Here is an 18670-nt window from a genome sequence, read left to right as displayed (position 1 = left end):
GTGGTAACAATTTTAGCGACTTCGGTGCTGCGTTCACCTAATGGATAAGCGATAAAAGACTGCGGCCCTGTTTGCACACAACTTCGTTTCTTCTAGATCATTTTTTCCTGCGTCGTGAGTATATGTCCCAAAAGAGGCGTTACACTGCGCATGTGGCCGACATCAAATAACGAAATGCGGCGCCGGAATTTCGGCCTCGGAAGCAACTCTGTCAAATAGCGTGAAATTTGCATCGCGAATTATCCATCACATGATCGATGGCTTTGTGAACATGGAAGCTAAAAGATTACAAGGGTCAAACGCTGCTGAACCAAATATTGAGCGAAAGCATAAGCTGCGGGTGACCGAGCGTTCTTCTTGAGTGTGTGTGTGTGTGTGTGTGTGTGTGTGTGTGTGTGTGTGTGTGTGTGTGTGTGTGTGTGTGTGTGTGTGTGCGCGCGTGTGTGTGTGCGTGTGCGTGTGTGTGTGTACGTGCGTTTTTTTGTTGCACTAGCCTTCCACTATGTGTTCAAACAGTCTCTGGAAATTAACAGTACGAAAAGTTGAAACCCTGAGATGCAATGATTCAGTCCTTTAAAAGTGCACACATATCACAGATTCAAAACCGTATACCATCAAATCGAATGCAAGGAACATTGCTTGGATCAACAGGACGGTTTCTAAAGGGAATGTTTTATAACGCACGTAAAGTCAATGCATGTACCTTAATATCGATTGCTATTAACGTACAGGCGCGACCACTTCCACCTTTAACACCACTAACATTGCTTGGAGCGGCCCGCGCTCCGAGCAGTGTTAGTGGTGTTAAAGGTGGAAGTGGTCGCGCCTGTACGTTAATAGCAATGCTCCGAGCAGTGTGCTTTAGCGAAGCGCTCTACTGCTTGAAGAGCGAAATAAATGGCTGCATGCGAGATCACTTTTGAGGTGCAACGGACAATTTTCCTATATCCGTCTTAGTTTGTTTATTTGCGAAGATGTATAGTTCTACACACAAAATGATCCATCCATTCTGTACAGCAGAAATTTCAAATTTAGCTGGCACAAATGACACCCTGAAAACAATGCGAGACATTAAGATAAATATTTAGAGAAGTGGTGTCCAGAAGCGTAGAAGCTGTGGCTGAAAGACGTTACGCAAATCAAAGCTAATTGAACACCGGCACGAGTTATGGAATGCAACGGCATACACACTAATTTTCAAGTAAAACTGATTGCTGGGCTAGTTGCTGCATTCATCATAAAAGGTGTGGCTGAAAGACGCTAAGCAAATCAAAGCTAATTGAACACCGGCACGAGTTATGGAATGCAACGGCATACACAATAATTTTCAAGTAAAACTGACTGCTGGGCTAGTTGCTGCATTCATCATAAAAGGAAAGGTTAACAGCGCTAACAAAAAGGCACTCACAGATAGGCACACAGGACAGGCGTTGACACACACAAACAGCGCCTGTCCTGTGTGACTATTTTTGAGCGTCTTTTTGTTAGCGCTGTTAATCTTACCTTTTATGAACACTTAATTTCATTTTTGAAAATCCATTATGAAGGTGCCAACCCAAGGTGCTGCTGTCGCTGAACGAATATTTTATTCAATCTTGTACCTAAAAATTAAAGTAATTGAAAGCTTTCTCAGACAAAAAAAAAATATATATATATACAGCAGATGTGTATCGCATGGCTAAACAACTTTCAAACAAAATAACTAGCACAGAGGGAATAAACCTTGGTAATGGCGACAGATACGGGCTTAAAATTATGAGCCTAAAGATGTTCAAAGCGACTGGTTACAATAAACACGCACGACACGATCATAGATAAGTTTTGATGTTTTGCGGTGTCTCGGCCACATTTCGAATTCCACCGTCGAGAGCCATGGCATGAAACATTGAGCTGGGATCCGACAGCAGTTGGGATGGTGAATCAAGCTCTTTAACCCGGCCGTCTTCGAGCACAAGTATCCTGCGTATAACAATGAGACAGTGTCATTTGTCTTTTTTGATGTTTTCTTATTCATTATGTCTATAATTTCTTTCGCTGGGAAAACACGATGCCTTTCTGCTATTAAACAGGCAAGAATTAGTATCGTACTGAAAAGAGCACTATCACTTGGCGCGTTCAGATTAACCTGCACTTCAGGAGGTAGCCGTTATTCGTGGAGCGGCGGTAGGAGAAAATTGTGTTTAAAAGAGAGCCTCTACCATTCGCCTGTCACAATCTTCGTGCTGTAATCATGAAATTCAGTTTTTATTCCTACACGAAAAAGAATAACTTCAGTAGTAATTTTAGAGAATAATGCCAGAAACAAATCTCAAAACATGAACGGATGAAACATTAGTCAGTGTTAAATGAGAATTCTCTGCTGCGATAGACCCGGTCATGGTGCAAATTCAATTCCTCCTGACACTTATAGGATCTATAATACTGAAGGAAGGGGGCCTTGTTGAGCATCAAGAAAGGGACCGTATTGAGCTTCGTAAAGTGTTTGTCACAGATGTCATGAAAATGCTTTTTTATTTTGACACTAAGGCCACTTGAGTTAACTATTGTTTGTTATAAATCCGTCGGTTTCAAGTGGAGCACAATTACCCCCTTTTACGCATTGTTTATATACCGAACACTCATGCGCTATTTGCCGCTTAATCTTGAAAAAGACATAGCATGACTGCTAACTACCCTGTTTGACTATTTTTCCGGAGCTGGTGATACTACGTAACAAATTCGCAGCCCTTGTTTTATAACTGTTTGACTTACATCTACATCGAACGCCCCATACGTCACCACGCTCATCCCTCTCACCGGTCGTAGTCGAGGACTGTGTGGATGCGATGTGCGATGGTAAACAGTGTACACTGCGAAAAGGCGTCTCTCAGCGTGATCTGAATGAGGCGGTCCGTGTCTCCGTCCATCTGTGACGTGGCCTCGTCAAGAAGCAGGATCTTGGATTCCCGGAGGAGGGCCCGAGCAAGGCACACCAACTGCCGCTGGCCCACGCTTCATGTATAAAAGCAGTGGCAATTGTAAACGTGATGCGCACGATATGAAATGTTATGAAATACATATGAGAGGAGCAGGACTTCAACTCTTTATTTAAACATTCTATCAAGAAGGTGGTAGGACTAAAGTAAAAACAATACTGCCAGGTCAAATTAAAAATGTTTCTTCTTAATTTGTGGTTTCTATGTTATTTAACTTTTGTGTCACGGAATTGGTTAGTGTATTTTTTATCTTTTTTTTGTATTCTATTTTTGTATATAAATCTGTCTGCTATGCACTTTTTACTATGTATTTTTTTATTTATTTTCATTGTTGCTTCATATCACAATTTTCCTTTCAGTAATATTGCTCTTTGAGTTGCCTATCGAAATCTATTAACATGGGAGGTCCCACCTGTGGTACTGTACCATATGACCTCTCGCTGTATATTCCTGTGTGTTGTTTTTGATTTGAAGATAAACTTTCAACTTCAACTTCAACTAATCGTCACTGAGAAACTGCAGAGTTAATCTCATTGTATTTATCAGCCCTTGTAAATTTGATATCACAGCAACCTTTTTGCTTATTACATGACTGCTTACCAGCAAAACAAAATAAAATGCGCACAAAAAGCAGAGTTGCGCTATAAGCTATTGACTGCGTCGTGAATTGGTGTTCAGTAGCGGACGATAAAAAATTCTTTAAATATTGCGGCTTCCTATCTTCAAAAGGTCACTTCGAACAGAGCCCCTTGGTATTGACATGCTCCCATAATCGAACCTGACACTTCAACGCCGTTGTCGACGATAAAATGCGGAAAATCTGCTGGTGCGGCGACGGTGGTTGACCGTTTACTCAAACCAGTTGTGCATGATTCTAACAATACCAGGACTTTTTTATAAGGCGAAAGCTTCAATAAGCTAAGTTGTCTCCGCAAAATTCGCCCGCAAAATCTGTCGCCGAATGTGACGACACCACTCATGACCGGAAGCGAGTTGTAAGAGTATGAAGAAGTTGGAATTAATATCAATTCATTTGTAGTTATAATAATAATAATAATAATAATAATAATAATAATAATAATAATAATAATAATAATAATAATAATAATAATAATAATAATAATAATAATAATAATAATAATAATAATAATAATAATAATAATAATAATAATAAAACTTAACTGAACACCCAGGAATCAGCACAGCAAAACGGGTCTATCTAAGCCAATAATGGCTTGTGTGATAATGGCTTGAATATATATTGCATGTCACATGGAAATAAAGCCAAGGAATGAGGAATGGGTAAAGCAAGAAGGTTTGACATGTACACTGAAATGTGAAAAACTTGGAAATAACGAAATGTTATAACACTTCTAATAGATGCGACAATTCAGACCACGAATCAACAGAAAAACCTTAATTGTCAAACACCTTTGGGACATAAACACCGCGTCTAGCTGCTCCATATCCTGTCGGGAAACGCGGAACAGCAAAACTCAGTTCTTTGAAAAGCAGTCGTATGTTGACATGTGGATGTTTGAGAATCATCGGTCCAGAAATGTCGCAGCACAACCATAGAAGTAACTATAGTTTGAAATGAAGGCAAAGCAAGTTCATGAAAAATATTTCCGCCCGAAGATGCGACACGATTGTTGCCCATATCTTTATTATGTTTTAACAGGCTATCACTCTGCTTGCCAACATTCGGAACAACCACCGTGGACCGTTATAGCGCATCTGAATACGCTGCATGCTGGAGAGTGCGCTATCATTTTTTAAAAATCTGAAACCGCTTGAAACATTTGATATTAAAAAAGCAAGAATTCAACAGCTCTAAGATTGGAGCAGACATGTGCCCCATGGTTTTGTCACAAGTCACTGTCGAAATGGAATAGTGCTTGTATATTCAACAGGAGTACATTTGCACGATGTGCAGTCTTCCTAGAGAAGCAACACAGGAATTATTGTAGCCCCATTCATCAAAGGGGTTTTGAAGCATACAATTTTTGCCTTGGTTTGATTGATGGTGAGCTTAATATTAAAAGACTAAGACTTAGCTTTCTGCAGTGACTGAAGCAGATATTGAACTGCCATCATATAATAACATGCTGTATACAAAGGACAATGTCGTCCGCATACCGCAGTACTTTACCTTTCGGAATTACTGAAACAAAGTCATTGCCAAATATATTGAAGGTAGAGAAGGTAAAATAAACCCGTGAGAGACGCTAGCACACAACGGTAATTTGCTCGTAGTATGTTCGGCGTCTACTACAACTAGTAGCGACCTGTCGAAAAGACAATTCTGAGGTGAATGGACTGGAACCGACAATGTATAACTAGTGAAGCAACATCTCATGAAAAACTGTATCAAACGTTTTGGATACGTCAAGAAAGAAATAACCACTAAGGAGATTGTTTTCAAAACCTGAATATAAATTATCGGCAGATTCTTCTAGGAGCGTAATTGTACCAAGGCCTTGTAGAATCCGAATTGTCTATCAGACAGTATTGAAAAATTTTGAAGAAACAAATTCATAACATCCAGTAAATATTTTTATGTCATCTGCGACAATATGGGGGAAATATAGGCAGGCAAGTTTTAATTTCTTATTTACTTACTGAATTGTGCACTGGTCTATCCTAAAGCAAACTTTAGAATTTTTGCTAGAATGGCAGCGTCTAGGAAACTATTTAACAAAAATCGCAATATCGGAAAGCGCCTCAATGTTCCTTTTCAGCATGCTCTAAGAGAACCCATCTACACCCTGTGGTTTATTGGCACGAAAACAAAAAACGATTCTCGCAAGGCCGGGCTTTGAAAGCCGTGGTGGAAAGGCAGATGCTGCTAGAGAATCCGTCAAAGCAACGTCCCATCGAAGCCCAGAATGCGCACTATTGAAAGCATGACAGAAGAAGCTGTTAAACAAATTAACGGTATCAGTAGCGTTTCTTGGGAAATGTGCTAAAAGGTTTTGCCACATTCGATTTTATTTTGAGATGATCTATAAGCGACAAAGTTTTGCCAGTGTTTCCATACAATGCAATAAATATATAATAATATATTTCTTATTTACACCTCAGGTACATAGTGCAGGGATAGACTGCAGACGGAAAGTGACAATTAAGCAGCTTGAGAGTGCCCGGGGCTCTAAAAATTAAAGATATCCGTGGGAAAAGAAAACAAAAGCAGTTTAAAGGCAGCGCGATCTCGCACACAACTGCATGGATCGAAAATAGGCCAATAAAATACATTGCTGGAATCTGTTTATGAGATCAACACATGCACAAGCGAACTTTATAAGTAATATAAAGGTCCATAAAAAGTACTACACAGTACAAAAGAACAGCAACTTATCTTTGTTAACAGAGTGGAACTTGAAATACTTACGAGAAAGAGGATAAATGTTGTCAAATTTGTGATATATGTTAAGCATATGGGGTATTAAGAACTGCATGTTTGTTTGTATTAATTAGTTCAAGGGCGTGGAAGAGCACACTTATCGGAGCCTAGCGTTATGCTATTCGGTTTAGGCGTTAGTCCGTCAAGACAGCTAAGAAAATTCGCGACTATATAGGCTCTGAAAATTTAAAAAGTACAGCAAACCTCATTCATGCATATGCGATCAACAGAAACGACTTCGTAATAAATGAAAAATAGTTGTGGGTACTCAAAGAAGCCGAATTCCTTTTTTCTGTATAACCAATAATTTGTTATGGTTACGTTTTGACGTTGTTTCCTTAGATGGCAGTAGCTCAAGTATGATTGTACGATGACGTGATAAAGTAAAGGCCTTAAAAAGGAAGGCGTAGGGGAATTCGTATCGAAATCTTCACAAAACGCCTACTGAACGTAATAGTTTTTTTATAGCGTGTTTAAGTGACCTTTCCATCTCGTACAAGCTTTGGAAACAGGACATTGAAAGGTCTGAAAAATTTCTATCTCATCATTTCTGAGCAGGAGGGAGGTTCTTATAGTGACCGAAAAATTATATCGCTGGAAGAAAACCGGCTTAGGTTTTTAGTGTTAACTTTTAAGCCATTTTATTTAGACTATTCATTGAGAGAAACGAAAAGCGGTGTTTTGCATCACGTAAAAGAGCTACAAACTTATTTCTGGCCATATTAACTCTAACCAGAGGCTTTCGTTTTTCGAAAAGCGTCGAAATTTTCTCCAAAGCCAATCTCGTTGTGATATGGCTCCCATAATATCAAAATTGATTCAAGTATACCCTCTTCTGCAGTTTTTAACCTTAAGAGATGGGTAGGACTATTCGAAGATACAATTGCTCACAAAAACTGTCGTACAGTTGCTCTGGCGACCTACCGTGAGTCAAAGGAGGCCAGTCCAAATGCACAATAAGGTTATCGAGCTTTTGATGGTCCACAAATGTGATATTGTCATGTGGTGGTGACAAGGCAATAGGCAACAAACAATGACGACAGGCGTAATAGCACTGAAAACTCCTTATTGGGCAGACTTGCGCCCGCAAAAGAACTAAGCAACTCGGCGGAGGAAACGTGCTTTCTGGTAGTCGAACAAAGAATGCCCATTTCACGCATCAGCGCTCGATTTAAAGGCGGCGAAGGCAGATCGAGATTAAACCGAAAACAGTGACTAGCCTAACCTAAGACAATATAGAAATACACGCGTGGCTTCAAGCTTTCGAGATACATCTCGAAGCATCTTCTGAAACAGAGGAAATATTATAGCCACGTATCGGGACAATGAGAATGACTAAAGAGTGTATAATCAATCCGTGCGCTGCAATCAAGGTGATATGGGCGCGTGCGGGCGGCTGTCGAAAAAGAACAAATAAAAATTTGAATGTTCGCGGCAACATACAATTCCGAAGTTTTAACGACCTTAGTTGAAATCTGCATTCCTAGGAGCGATGCATTTAATTGCATTTATAGAATAATAAATAATGACGTTTTACAATGATAGCGACAAAAATATTATTACTGATGATAATTACGTGGAAATCCAAAGGGATAAGAAGCAAAGCATAGTTATAACGAGCGTTCGCTTCATTACTGCTGTGCTACTGCAACTACTGGTGTTTGTCATGAAGACAGTGTTATGCGAAAGGTAATAGCGAAAAGTTTCAAAATTTGCCTAGAGGCCTGACAGCAAAGCTAAATGAAGCGAATAAATAATAATAAGTGTTTCACAGGAAGGGAAAGTACCGTATTTGTCACACTTGCTTTTGTGGACACCTGAACCGCGCCGTAAGGGAAGGGAGGAAGATGGGAGTGAAAGTAGAAAGAGAGAAAGAGGAGCCGTAGTGAAGGGCTACGGAGTAATTTCGACCACTAGGGGATCTTTAACGTGCGCTGACATCGCACAGCAGGACTGCGGAAGGGTGGCTGATCCTGGCCCTGATGGGGCTGGGACAGGTAGATCACCGACGCCTGCGGCGTGGGCTAGCCTGCCACCGAGGTTTATCTGATGCAGGCCGTCATTGTGCCCGCCACTGCTTCGGTGGTGGACGACGGCTGTTGTTGCTGCGCGCGTCTTTCTCCCCTCTTCTTTTTCTTTCTTCTCTATTTTCTCGTCTGCCCGCACGAGGCAGCGGAGGTGGCTCAGCTACAGGGCCAGTAGCAGGCCCGTGCATTTTCTTTTCCGTCTTCCTACAGCCACAACAACACATCGCACAGCACACGGACGTCTCTTCGTTTCGCATCCATCGAAACGCAGCCACCGCTGTCGGGATCGAACCCGGGTACTCCGGCACAGTAGTCGGGCGTCTTACCACTGCACCACCAAGGCAGGACGAATAAACACCTTAACGAGTACTACATTATGATTCAGCATTTGTCTCCATGCTAAATCAATCTAAACCACTGCTTGTCAGCCCCACCGGGGTGGTGCAGTGGACGACGCTCGACTACTGTTCCCAAGGACGCGGGGTCGAATCCCGGCCACGGCGGCAGCTTTTCGATGGAGGCAAAAAGCAAGGCGCCCGTGTGCTGTGCGATGTCAGTGCACGTTAAAGAACCCCAAGTGATCGAAATTTCCGGAGTCCTCCACTACGGCGTCTCTCATAGCCTGAGTTGCTTTGGGACGCTAAACCCCACAAATAAACCAACCAAATCACCGCTTGTCAGTTTGTTTCAAAGAAGCATAATTGCACTTGTGTTAGACAGTCATGTCTCGATCCTCATCGTGGATCGAAACAGCTCATACTAACCAGCGCAGCCTAATGGTAGTGAAACTTATCACTATTTCCGGTAGAGTACTAGTCTGCTGTACTTCCGATCGCTGTTCTGGGTATAGTGAACTAGAACTCTAGTACACTATAGTTCTGAGAAATTTGACTTGACACTATCTTAGGCCTCATTAACGGTTTAAAGCAGCATGCATGCATTGATTACTGATGATCCTGGAACTCATGTAATAAAGCAAAAATAGTGAAAAATATACTGCTGTTTGCGAACGGATAGAGTGAATAATGCAGCGCACGTCTATAAGCTGTTCAAAACGTTGCAATGGAATGTCCTCATCGTGCTCCGAGACAGGCTTTCTTTTTTCTTCCCTCAATCTCCCAGTCTAAATGGGCAAAATGGCTGTCATACATCCATCGTAGCGAACTGACGGCAACAAACGTTACTGGACATCTGAATGCTCAGGTTCTTGTATGCGTAGCCCGAGAGCTTTTGCTGTGTACAAGAGGCCATTCCTGAATATTTCTTTCTGGTTCATAATAAAAGCCCTATTATTCCTCTTCGCTTTCGAAGGCACTGTGGTAATAACGTTCGAATTACGGCTGGGGTTTTCTCTCTGTCTTGTATGCTCTCTAGCGTATGCATCGGCGTACCAATTCAAAGTGCAATTTTCTTACGTTTAAAAACCTTCTCTTGAAAAACACTTGGAAAGAGTTCATATTGATACAGGTGGAGCCCCAAAACTGCTCCTGTCTAGATCATTACTTTTGCTTTTGTTGTCCGATCCTCATATTTTTCGTTGCTATTTTACTCTATGATCAGGGTGTGAAATAAATATATTGATTCACTGGTTCTCTGTTGGTTGCGTACCTCAGTCTGCCCTGCCTCAACTGATTCTGAATATACTCTGCAACCATTCATGTCCTATACTAATTCAGCAGTAATCCAGGTAGAAAACAATAAACAGGCTGCACACCCAGACGTTAACACAAGCGTATAATTTAAGTGAAATCCGCTATACAGGCAATTTTCGCATATTATAAAAATTTACAGTAACGATCAATATACGCACAAATCTTTCCTGGGACACCACCGTGATGGTGCTGTGGGTAGGACGCTCGACTACTGTGACCAAGGATTCGCGATTGTATCCCGATCGCAGCGGCCGCTTTTCGGTGGAAGTGAAAAGCTAGGCGCCTGTGCGCTGTACGATGTCAATACACGCTAGAGAATCCGAGGCAATAGAAAGTTTTGGAGCCCTCTACTAACGCGTCCATTATAGTCGGAGTCACTTTGGGACGTTAGACCTCATAAACCAAACCAAGCCAGGTATTTCTTCGGAGAGTTCGATCTTTCTTCCTGGTACCACTTTATTTACCGTCCAAATTGTTCCGCATTGATTTCCTATTGTGTGTACAACTCCTCGATGCTATCAATGGCTAAAATTGTATAAAAACTGGTGTTCTTCGCAAGATACAAATTTTTGCATTGAAATTGTGTACGCTCTTCCCCAATTGTACCAAAGGTAAGTGATATTCAAGAATAATGGAGCCAATACAAACTTCCGTACGACATATTTAAATTAATACTGGCATTTAAGAAGCCATTGGAGCCCTCGTTCGATACAAAATCATCATTGCCTCATGGAACTTCGGAGGAATTATATCCAGACCAGCATTCCTAAAGTCTTGCTATGGGATGATGGATTCCCGAGGACATCTTTTTTCGTATACCTACTCCTCAATCGCTGCTTATGGAACGCCGCAATGTATGCGCGAATCGTGCGTCCTTGGCCGTACAGTAACCTAAAGAGGCAACGTTCCTTGCATAGCATTTATACACAACGCAAGCCTGGAGGCATTCAGCAAACTCAATAATTAGACGCAAAAATGTCGCTTTTTGCCTTGCACTAATGGGGCGAATCTAATTGCTTCGCAGAGCCTAAGTTATTAAATCCTGCCGATATAATAAAAGTAACGATGTCATTATAGGAAAAATGAATGCATTGTGTGACAAATACTTCGTAACTAAATAAAAACCGTTATTTTTGTTTATGTTTGTAAATAAATAAGCATCGACGACTAGTAAACAATCTGGTGGGAGCGTAGTTCTTTATATAGATTTGTGTGTAGCTCATATTTTCCGCTCCCTGCGGCAAGACGCGACACGTGTACCTATAGGGGACGTTGATGAAGTCATGGTATACGCGCATGTTAGCATCGAAAAATTAGATACATCTGGACGGTATTACGAACAGAGATTCTAATTTGTGGTCGTGCTAACCTCCTTTGCCCCTCTCCCCTTCCCCTCCCATTTTCTTTCAGGCTTATTCATACACTAGATACATCTACCGCAAACCGGGTTCGCTGCTAAATACTTAAACTACCATTGTAATATAGTAAAGTACTTGCCTCAGGTTGCAGCCACCATCGGTTGTCTCCAGAAGCAGTTTTCTAGGGTCCTTCGAGACGATGCCGGCAAGGTGCGCCTTCTCCAGGGCCCACCAGATTTTTTCATCTGTGTATGAGTTGACGGGATCCAGGTTTACGCGCAACGTTCCCCTCACAAGGCTTGGATCCTGAATAAATTAACAAAAGGCATGTTATCTTTAAGTATAACGCCAGCGCTGAGAAATAGTTGCTGCTAGTGAGCCATTGTTGCCGTCCAACGAGTAACAGAAGTACAGTAGTATAGCCAAATATTCCTTTCTGACAAACCGGAGCTGATATCAATGGAACAAAAGTATAGCTGCTGTGGTAAGCATGCAACACTGCGCTTACGTTGGCGGAGGATAGCCTGGCAATCGAAGTCTATACGTTCAGTAACGCAATACAGCGCAGATACAAAAGCACAGTGCTTCCAAAATAACCAGACAGGTGTCTACTCCAACTCAAAGCAATTTTAGTGACTGAGATCCAAGTGGCATATTTACCAGAACCTCCGGTGTCATCAATGTCTGTCCAACTGTTTACTTTCCATGAAAGTGGCACGTACGGTTCTCTTACCAGTCAACCACGTTCATGTTGCTTATCTGTTGCGCTCTTATTTCCTCAGTGTGCAGAGTTAAACAGCGATTCTTATACAATCTACGGCTCGACACAATATAGCCTGTGTCGGTCGACCTGCAACTTTTTTTCTCGAACGAGCCTGAAATCTATAGCGTGAGGTATTACGGCTGCACTAAATTAAATTAAAGATTACCGTATAATTATTTCAGCTATGTATAAATATAAAAGAGCTGGAAAAGTTGTCATTCTGGTTTGTATTATACTGGTATAGGGACTGATCATTTCTTTTCAGATTCATCTCACTCTTACATGGTTCTGCCAATTTGCATACTGCAATTGGGGGCCACTTAAGTTTAGCCCCAAGAGTAGAACGCGATAATTTAGTGTGATGATAGTCTATATATTGCGTTGAGCACACACAAGGACTTGATTTTTATTGCATAACGCATCTTTATTTTACATAACTGCTTACTTTTGAGTGCAAGATGGTTACTTAGGGTGCACAATGATCTGCTTCTATGGGACACTGTAGCAGAGGGTTTGATTCCCCACAGCTTGACATATGTTTTCAGATGTGCAAGTTGAAAAGCAAGTTGAAGTTAAAAAACCCTACGGCCAATCTGCGCCCAGCGATAACAGCCTCCAGCCACCACCCACAAACGCAATACCCGTGATTTTTCGCTCAAAACAGCGACGTCGATGTATATGGGGACCTGGATCTTCTTCAACGCTATCGCGTTGTAAATGTGCAAATGACGCTGTTTGTCGGCTCACCTGTGGGATGACGGTGATGCTTCTGCGCAGCTTTCGCAGCGGTACTTCAGAGATGTCGACGCCATCGATGACGATTCGTCCCTGCGAGGCTGTGAGCATGCGCAGAAGGGCCAGCACCATGGATGACTTGCCTGCGCCCGTGCGACCCACGACCCCGATCTGTGGAAGAAAAAAAATATCCGTGTTTTAGCTCTAGTTAAAGCTGTATGGAAGCGCTAGCTTCTTTTGCCTGCTACGTAATTCCCCTATCACGCTATGTTAATGTGGGGCGCTACATTATTAGGGACACTTAAGCCTTTAAGGGTATGACGCGAGAGCGTAAGCACACATATAAGGTACCGCTTTAACCAAGCCATAAGTACGTGCCTGCATGACATTGGGGTAACGTGAATGCAAATATCATGGCAGGCTGAATCTAATATCACCCCCCCCCCCCCCCCCCCCCCCCCCATATGAGGGAGAGGCCCGAGTTGGCGCTTATTCAGGCACTCACCGACACTGACGCTGAAAGCTCGACATGGCTGTCGTAGTGAAGCAATTTCGCTTCAGAACGTCGCTCAAGGCTGACTATCCAGAAATATTTTGCATACATTCTTGCGGTTTACATGCTTTTGTGACACTCTGGAGGAGAGTGGAACAAACGCTGCGCGTACAGCAGTCCACGCCGATCCTGTGTCCACAAGGCGAACGCGTATTTCAGGCTGGGGACCTATCATCTAGCTGAAATTTTTATTTCACACGCTCCGAGTACGTAATGAAACAGTGTGGTGTTCTTGCACGCGTAATCACCCAGTATCTTTAAGGTGTATAAAAAATATTACCTCTATATGTACCTGCTATTAATAATCCAATTGTGAACACGTTTTCACAGCTGTATCCATTACTAAGAGCAGAAAATAACTGAACCAGATGCTTTGGAGCTGCAGTTATTTGCAGCCAGTCTGCAACGTTCATGAAAGCACAATTGGCAGTGAATTAGACTGCAATATTCCTGTTCTAGTGTTAAAAGGTACAAATCAAGAACGTTTTGCAAAATAAATTAAGAAGAAATAAAGGTTACCCTAAGTTATTTTACCGTGTTCACAAGAACGTCTGGTTAAGATAGCCAGTAAAGAACATTAAATAGTAAAATGTAAACGACAGTTCTAATTCCTATATAATGTTATTACAGCCAAGCTGCTGAGAAGTTGAGTGGTTTATTTCTTCACATAGATATGGCTATTATTCGCCTCAAGACTTTTTGCTGTCGTGAACATGGGGTTTATTACAGTCATCGCAAACGCGCGCAGAGTGATGGCTTATATTAAAGAGCTTACTTCTCGATACGAATCCATGCATACTTAAATTGCTCTTTAGAATTAAGCCAAGATGGATACGGAAATTTCCGGGATAATGAGCCTGATTTATTAGGCGCACAGACTATTAATATCCACAACACGGCGTGCTTTGAAGCAGGACCATATAATTTGCCCTCGAATTCTTCGTAATTATCGCATTTTAGCCATTATTACTTTTCATAAAAGGGGCATCCCGCTTTAGTTTAGTGTCATATAGTTCATAGAAAAACGTGTGACCGATAATAAGCTCTTTAGTTTTTCCTTTCGCGTGCCGCTTCTGTGCTCCGAAGACGAGAACACATAATTTGCTGGCAAAAATGGTTCTTATTTCGTAAACGAGATGGCACTGATTAAGGGAGCCTCGGCTCAAGTTTGGCGGTGAGAGAACCCCACAGCTACCCTGGTTCGTGGCTAGAGGAAAATTTGCTGCTAGTGTTCATAATCGCCCTTTGCCATGTAAGACGCGCTTCGAGGGTAATATTATTTCACTACTTGTAGCAGCATCCACTCTGAGAAAAGCCAGAAGACCATTCGGTTTGCTAGTTAATTGCCAGAACACTGTGCAAAACCAAAATACCACCAACGAAATTTTAGCAGTTGTGGCGCACAGTACAAGTGCAAAGCCTGGTTACATCAGGCTACAGTGCCATAGGTCATGCTGGCAATATATCGACTTGGCTGTGGCTGTAGGAAGAAGGAAAAGAAAATGCACGGGCCTGCTACTGGCTCTGTAGCTGAACCACCTCCGCTGCCTCGTGCAGACAGAAGAGAAGATAGAGATGAAAGAAAAGGAAGAGCGAGAGAAAGACGCGCGCCGCAACAACGGCCGTCGTCCACCACCGAAACGGTGGCGGGTGCAATGACGGCTTACAATAGATAAAAATTCTGTGCCAGGCTAGCCGCCACCGCAAGCGGCGGTGACCTACCTGTCCCAGCCCCATCAGGGGAGGAATCTCAAGTAATCGACTTACTTTCCTAGTAGCAACATTAGTAATCGTTGGCATATCTCTTAAGCTGACGCGAATGCTGGCGTAAGCCACGGTCGAATCTGTCATTGAAAGGGTGGGTTTACTATGATATTTTAGCGCGTGTGATCTGATAGCCCGGCTATAATACACAGGTTTTAGTTACAATGACAGTAACGCAAAAGTTACTCACGTAAATTGCTTCAGCCTAAGGAAAGCAGGAACCCGCATCCCAGAGGGAAAAGCGACTTGCTTTTGTCGCAGTGCTTGTCTCTTGCACTTTTGTGTGTTTTCTATCATTTTTATGATGCTTACCTATGTTACACATAACGAAATCTGGCGGCGATTTTTGGTTTGGCTACAATTGGCACGGCATAGTAATAACAACACCAGTTGTTAACAGTTTTACCTTGCAAGTGCGGCGCCAAAAAAAAAGTGGCGTTTATGTACAGGCTAGTCCTACGTGCGACAGGTCCATATGCTAAGAAGCTTGATAAAGTTGTTTAAAGAAGCAGTCAGTTATCAGGTAATGTTCAGAACAGATTTTCCTGAGCCCATTTGAGATTCAGCTCTACCCCGGCGTAAAATGTTTAAACTCATTGAAGCTTGCACGCTGGGTGATAGTTGCCACATAACACATTTGGTCTGTCTGCCATTAAAAGGAATGGCCTTTGTAATACGCCATAAAATAAATGCGTCCGGTGAACTATGAGTCTTCATAAGAAACTGAAACTTGCCTGTTTGTTCTGGTTAGCGTTGCGAAGCTTTGCTACTACTTGAGAAAAACTTTGGAACACATAAAAGCCCTCCAAAACGGGCTGCCAACGGTCCATTAAAGGCAAAGCGCCGAAATCAAAAAACAAATTGTTTACTTTCTTGCGAGCACCATTTGTTCAATGAAATAGCCGGGCCAAAATTACTTCCACATTGAGACAATAGGCCCGAAACGCCACCCGAGCGTCTAAAATCGATGAAATGTTTAAGCGCCTCCGTTATGAACAATGCAAAACAAAAACTCATTTTGATATAGATAGCGTCCATTTGCTGCAAGGTATTCATGTTTCCAATGGACAAGTCAATATTTTGCTCTAAAACACCGAAAGCGCGGGAAAAGTTCAATCCTATAAGTAAAGTTTGAAACCGGAAAAGGCTCAATAGGCGTCTCAGTTCTCTTCCCGACTGAAGCTCTCCCTCCCCCTTCCACAACCAATCCTTACTTGGATTCTTCTGGCTTTGTGTACCCCATTTCTACATCCGATTATACCCTTAAATTGGCTATCAGTACGACAATAATATACATACTAACTTGCAGAACAATTAATTCATCAATAATTACGTACTTACTGTTGAATAAAAGATATCAACGCATTCTTACGAAAGATATTCAGTGGAATATTAGTGCCCCTATATTGTGAGCCCCAAATCCTGTTCAATGATGCTTTTTAAACTGAAAAGTATTCTAATTCTACCACCACTCTGTCACAAAGTGCGACAACCGAAGGGCGGCGTATTTTGACGCAGAGGGAGGGGTGACGACACACCACCATGTTTCGTCTATCTAATTTGCATGTATGTCAGGATAAGTGTTCGGTACTGTTTCTGTAATGGGACTTTGAAAAAAGCGGCCTGCTAAAATTTTGTGTCCATTGTGAGAGTCAGATATAGGCAGGAATGCAATCTGGAAAGTATGCATGATCGGTAAGGACAGTGCAAGAACACAAGACAACATAACGACTGCTAGTGCGGCTTGTCTTCTTGGTCTACTTTTCCCAGAGCATGACATTTAGAGCATGACATAGAGCATGAGCTTTTTCGAATCTTTATATGACGTATTTTTACGCTAGATGTTAGTGCGCAAAACGTGCTTACTTTTTCCATCGGCTTCACCGTGAATGTGATGTCGTTGAGCACGTTCGGCAAAATACCAGGTCTGTACGAAGTAGAGTATCTTTGGAATTCCACCTTGCCTTCGGTGGGCCAGTTAGCCAAACATTTATCAACTGCCGCCTTCTTTTCTTCTGTCCAAGTGTCTGCAACGTCTTTCTAGCAAATGAGAAACGAAATAATCGGGTATATCAGTAAGAGACGACTGTTATTCGATTACAAACATTTTGGTACCTACACTGTAAGAAAGTCTGTAGTATCATCGTTCTTTCATTTCAGGTTGTGTACACGAACCTTTTCATTACTCTTTCTAATATTTGCGTTTGAATACCTAAAACAAAACTTTATCTCAAGTGATGAATCCTTGCTGATAAAGGGCACCAAGCTAGTTGGAGACATTCTTTACTAATTTTTCTAAGGAGCGGCTTTAAAAGAGCCCTGCAAAAGGGTCTTCCGAGGGTAACAGAAGCCTGTGAAACTGATAGATATTGAAACGCATATCCGCCGTCAGAATTTTCTATCTACCTTATACAGCACCAGTAAATGTGGTGAAATTGGCATGTAATAGAACTGGCCTGGAGAGAACGTAGTCTGGGATTCAAACCGTTCTTTGTACACGTATGACTACGCTTGGATAGATATAAATGAGCATTAACCTCCTTAATTCAAGAGCTGTTGTGTGACGCGGATAAGACCAAAAGAATACTTTGAAGGCAGTCATATAAGCCTTCGGCATAACCTGTTAAGATGTGAGAAGACATGCCCAAACTGCCCGCTGGTAACAATTCCGGGTGAATGGGCATGAGAATCATATCGATAATTTTAGGGCGCAGCTCTACTCTTCGCACAGCTACTCCTAAGGTGATTAAGTTTTGCGTTTGAACTAGAGCTATCGGAGGTGCGTAGCGCTGGCTCGCTTGCCCAGTCCACTGCCCGCTGCTTCGTCTCCCTCATCCGTGGCACTCTCCGGGGCAACGAAGGGATCGTTCAGATCGTCGACATGACTGCTGTCCTCTTCGATACCACGTAACTAGACGACGGTTTAATAAACAAATGTGTGACCACGTTTAACAGAGCCTATGCTGGGATAACTAGGTTTAAGCGGCATAAACCTCCGCTATTTTCTTTCTTTCGACTCGACCCACATCCTTTGATCATTCATGGTCGGTGGCACATCTCTTTACTGCCACAGGTCTGTTTCCATCTCCCGATTTCGGCATTTAAATTGCGTTGCTGCTGAACAAACTCTTAGCATGCTGAACGGACGTATGTCATATGCACTCTGTTCACATGAAAGGTTTTTAGTTCTCCTAATTCTGCCGTATTTATTGCATTCGAGACTCTTATGCTAGAAGTCTTTTTTTATGGTGGTGTTGCATTCTTGCTTAAGTTAAAAACAGACAAACGGGTGGTACCAGCCACTTCAACTGCTGCATGATTTAACTAGTTTCAAAGAGTTCATTTTCTGCAACCCTACCATGCTTACCTCCTCCGTCCAAAGCACCTTGCCGTTTATCTAGTGAGGCTTAGGAACATTGCAGTCTTCCTGCCATTATCAG

At 42.2% G+C, this 18670-nt stretch overlaps 1 protein-coding gene across 1 annotated transcript in view; it reads right to left on the bottom strand.

Moving 5' to 3' along the window:
* Positions 1–1663: 1663 nt before the first annotated feature.
* Positions 1664–18670, bottom strand: part of LOC146178341 (ATP-binding cassette sub-family C member 2-like) — a 116199-nt gene continuing 99192 nt past the window's right edge. Inside the window, exons 23-27 of the mRNA XM_084579678.1 lie at positions 17097–17270; positions 12926–13084; positions 11555–11721; positions 2797–2991; positions 1664–1959 (exon numbers count right to left, since the gene is read on the bottom strand). Coding sequence (XP_084435804.1) covers positions 1809–1959; positions 2797–2991; positions 11555–11721; positions 12926–13084; positions 17097–17270 — 846 coding nt within the window. The 3' untranslated portion in view covers positions 1664–1808. The remainder of the gene's footprint in view (positions 1960–2796; positions 2992–11554; positions 11722–12925; positions 13085–17096; positions 17271–18670) is intronic.

Source organism: Amblyomma maculatum, chromosome 9 (assembly GCF_055883805.1).
Source record: "Amblyomma maculatum isolate TAMU_Amacu chromosome 9, ASM5588380v1, whole genome shotgun sequence".
NCBI classification, from domain to species: Eukaryota; Metazoa; Arthropoda; class Arachnida; order Ixodida; family Ixodidae; genus Amblyomma; species Amblyomma maculatum.
This window is presented reverse-complemented; position numbering and strand designations above follow the sequence as displayed.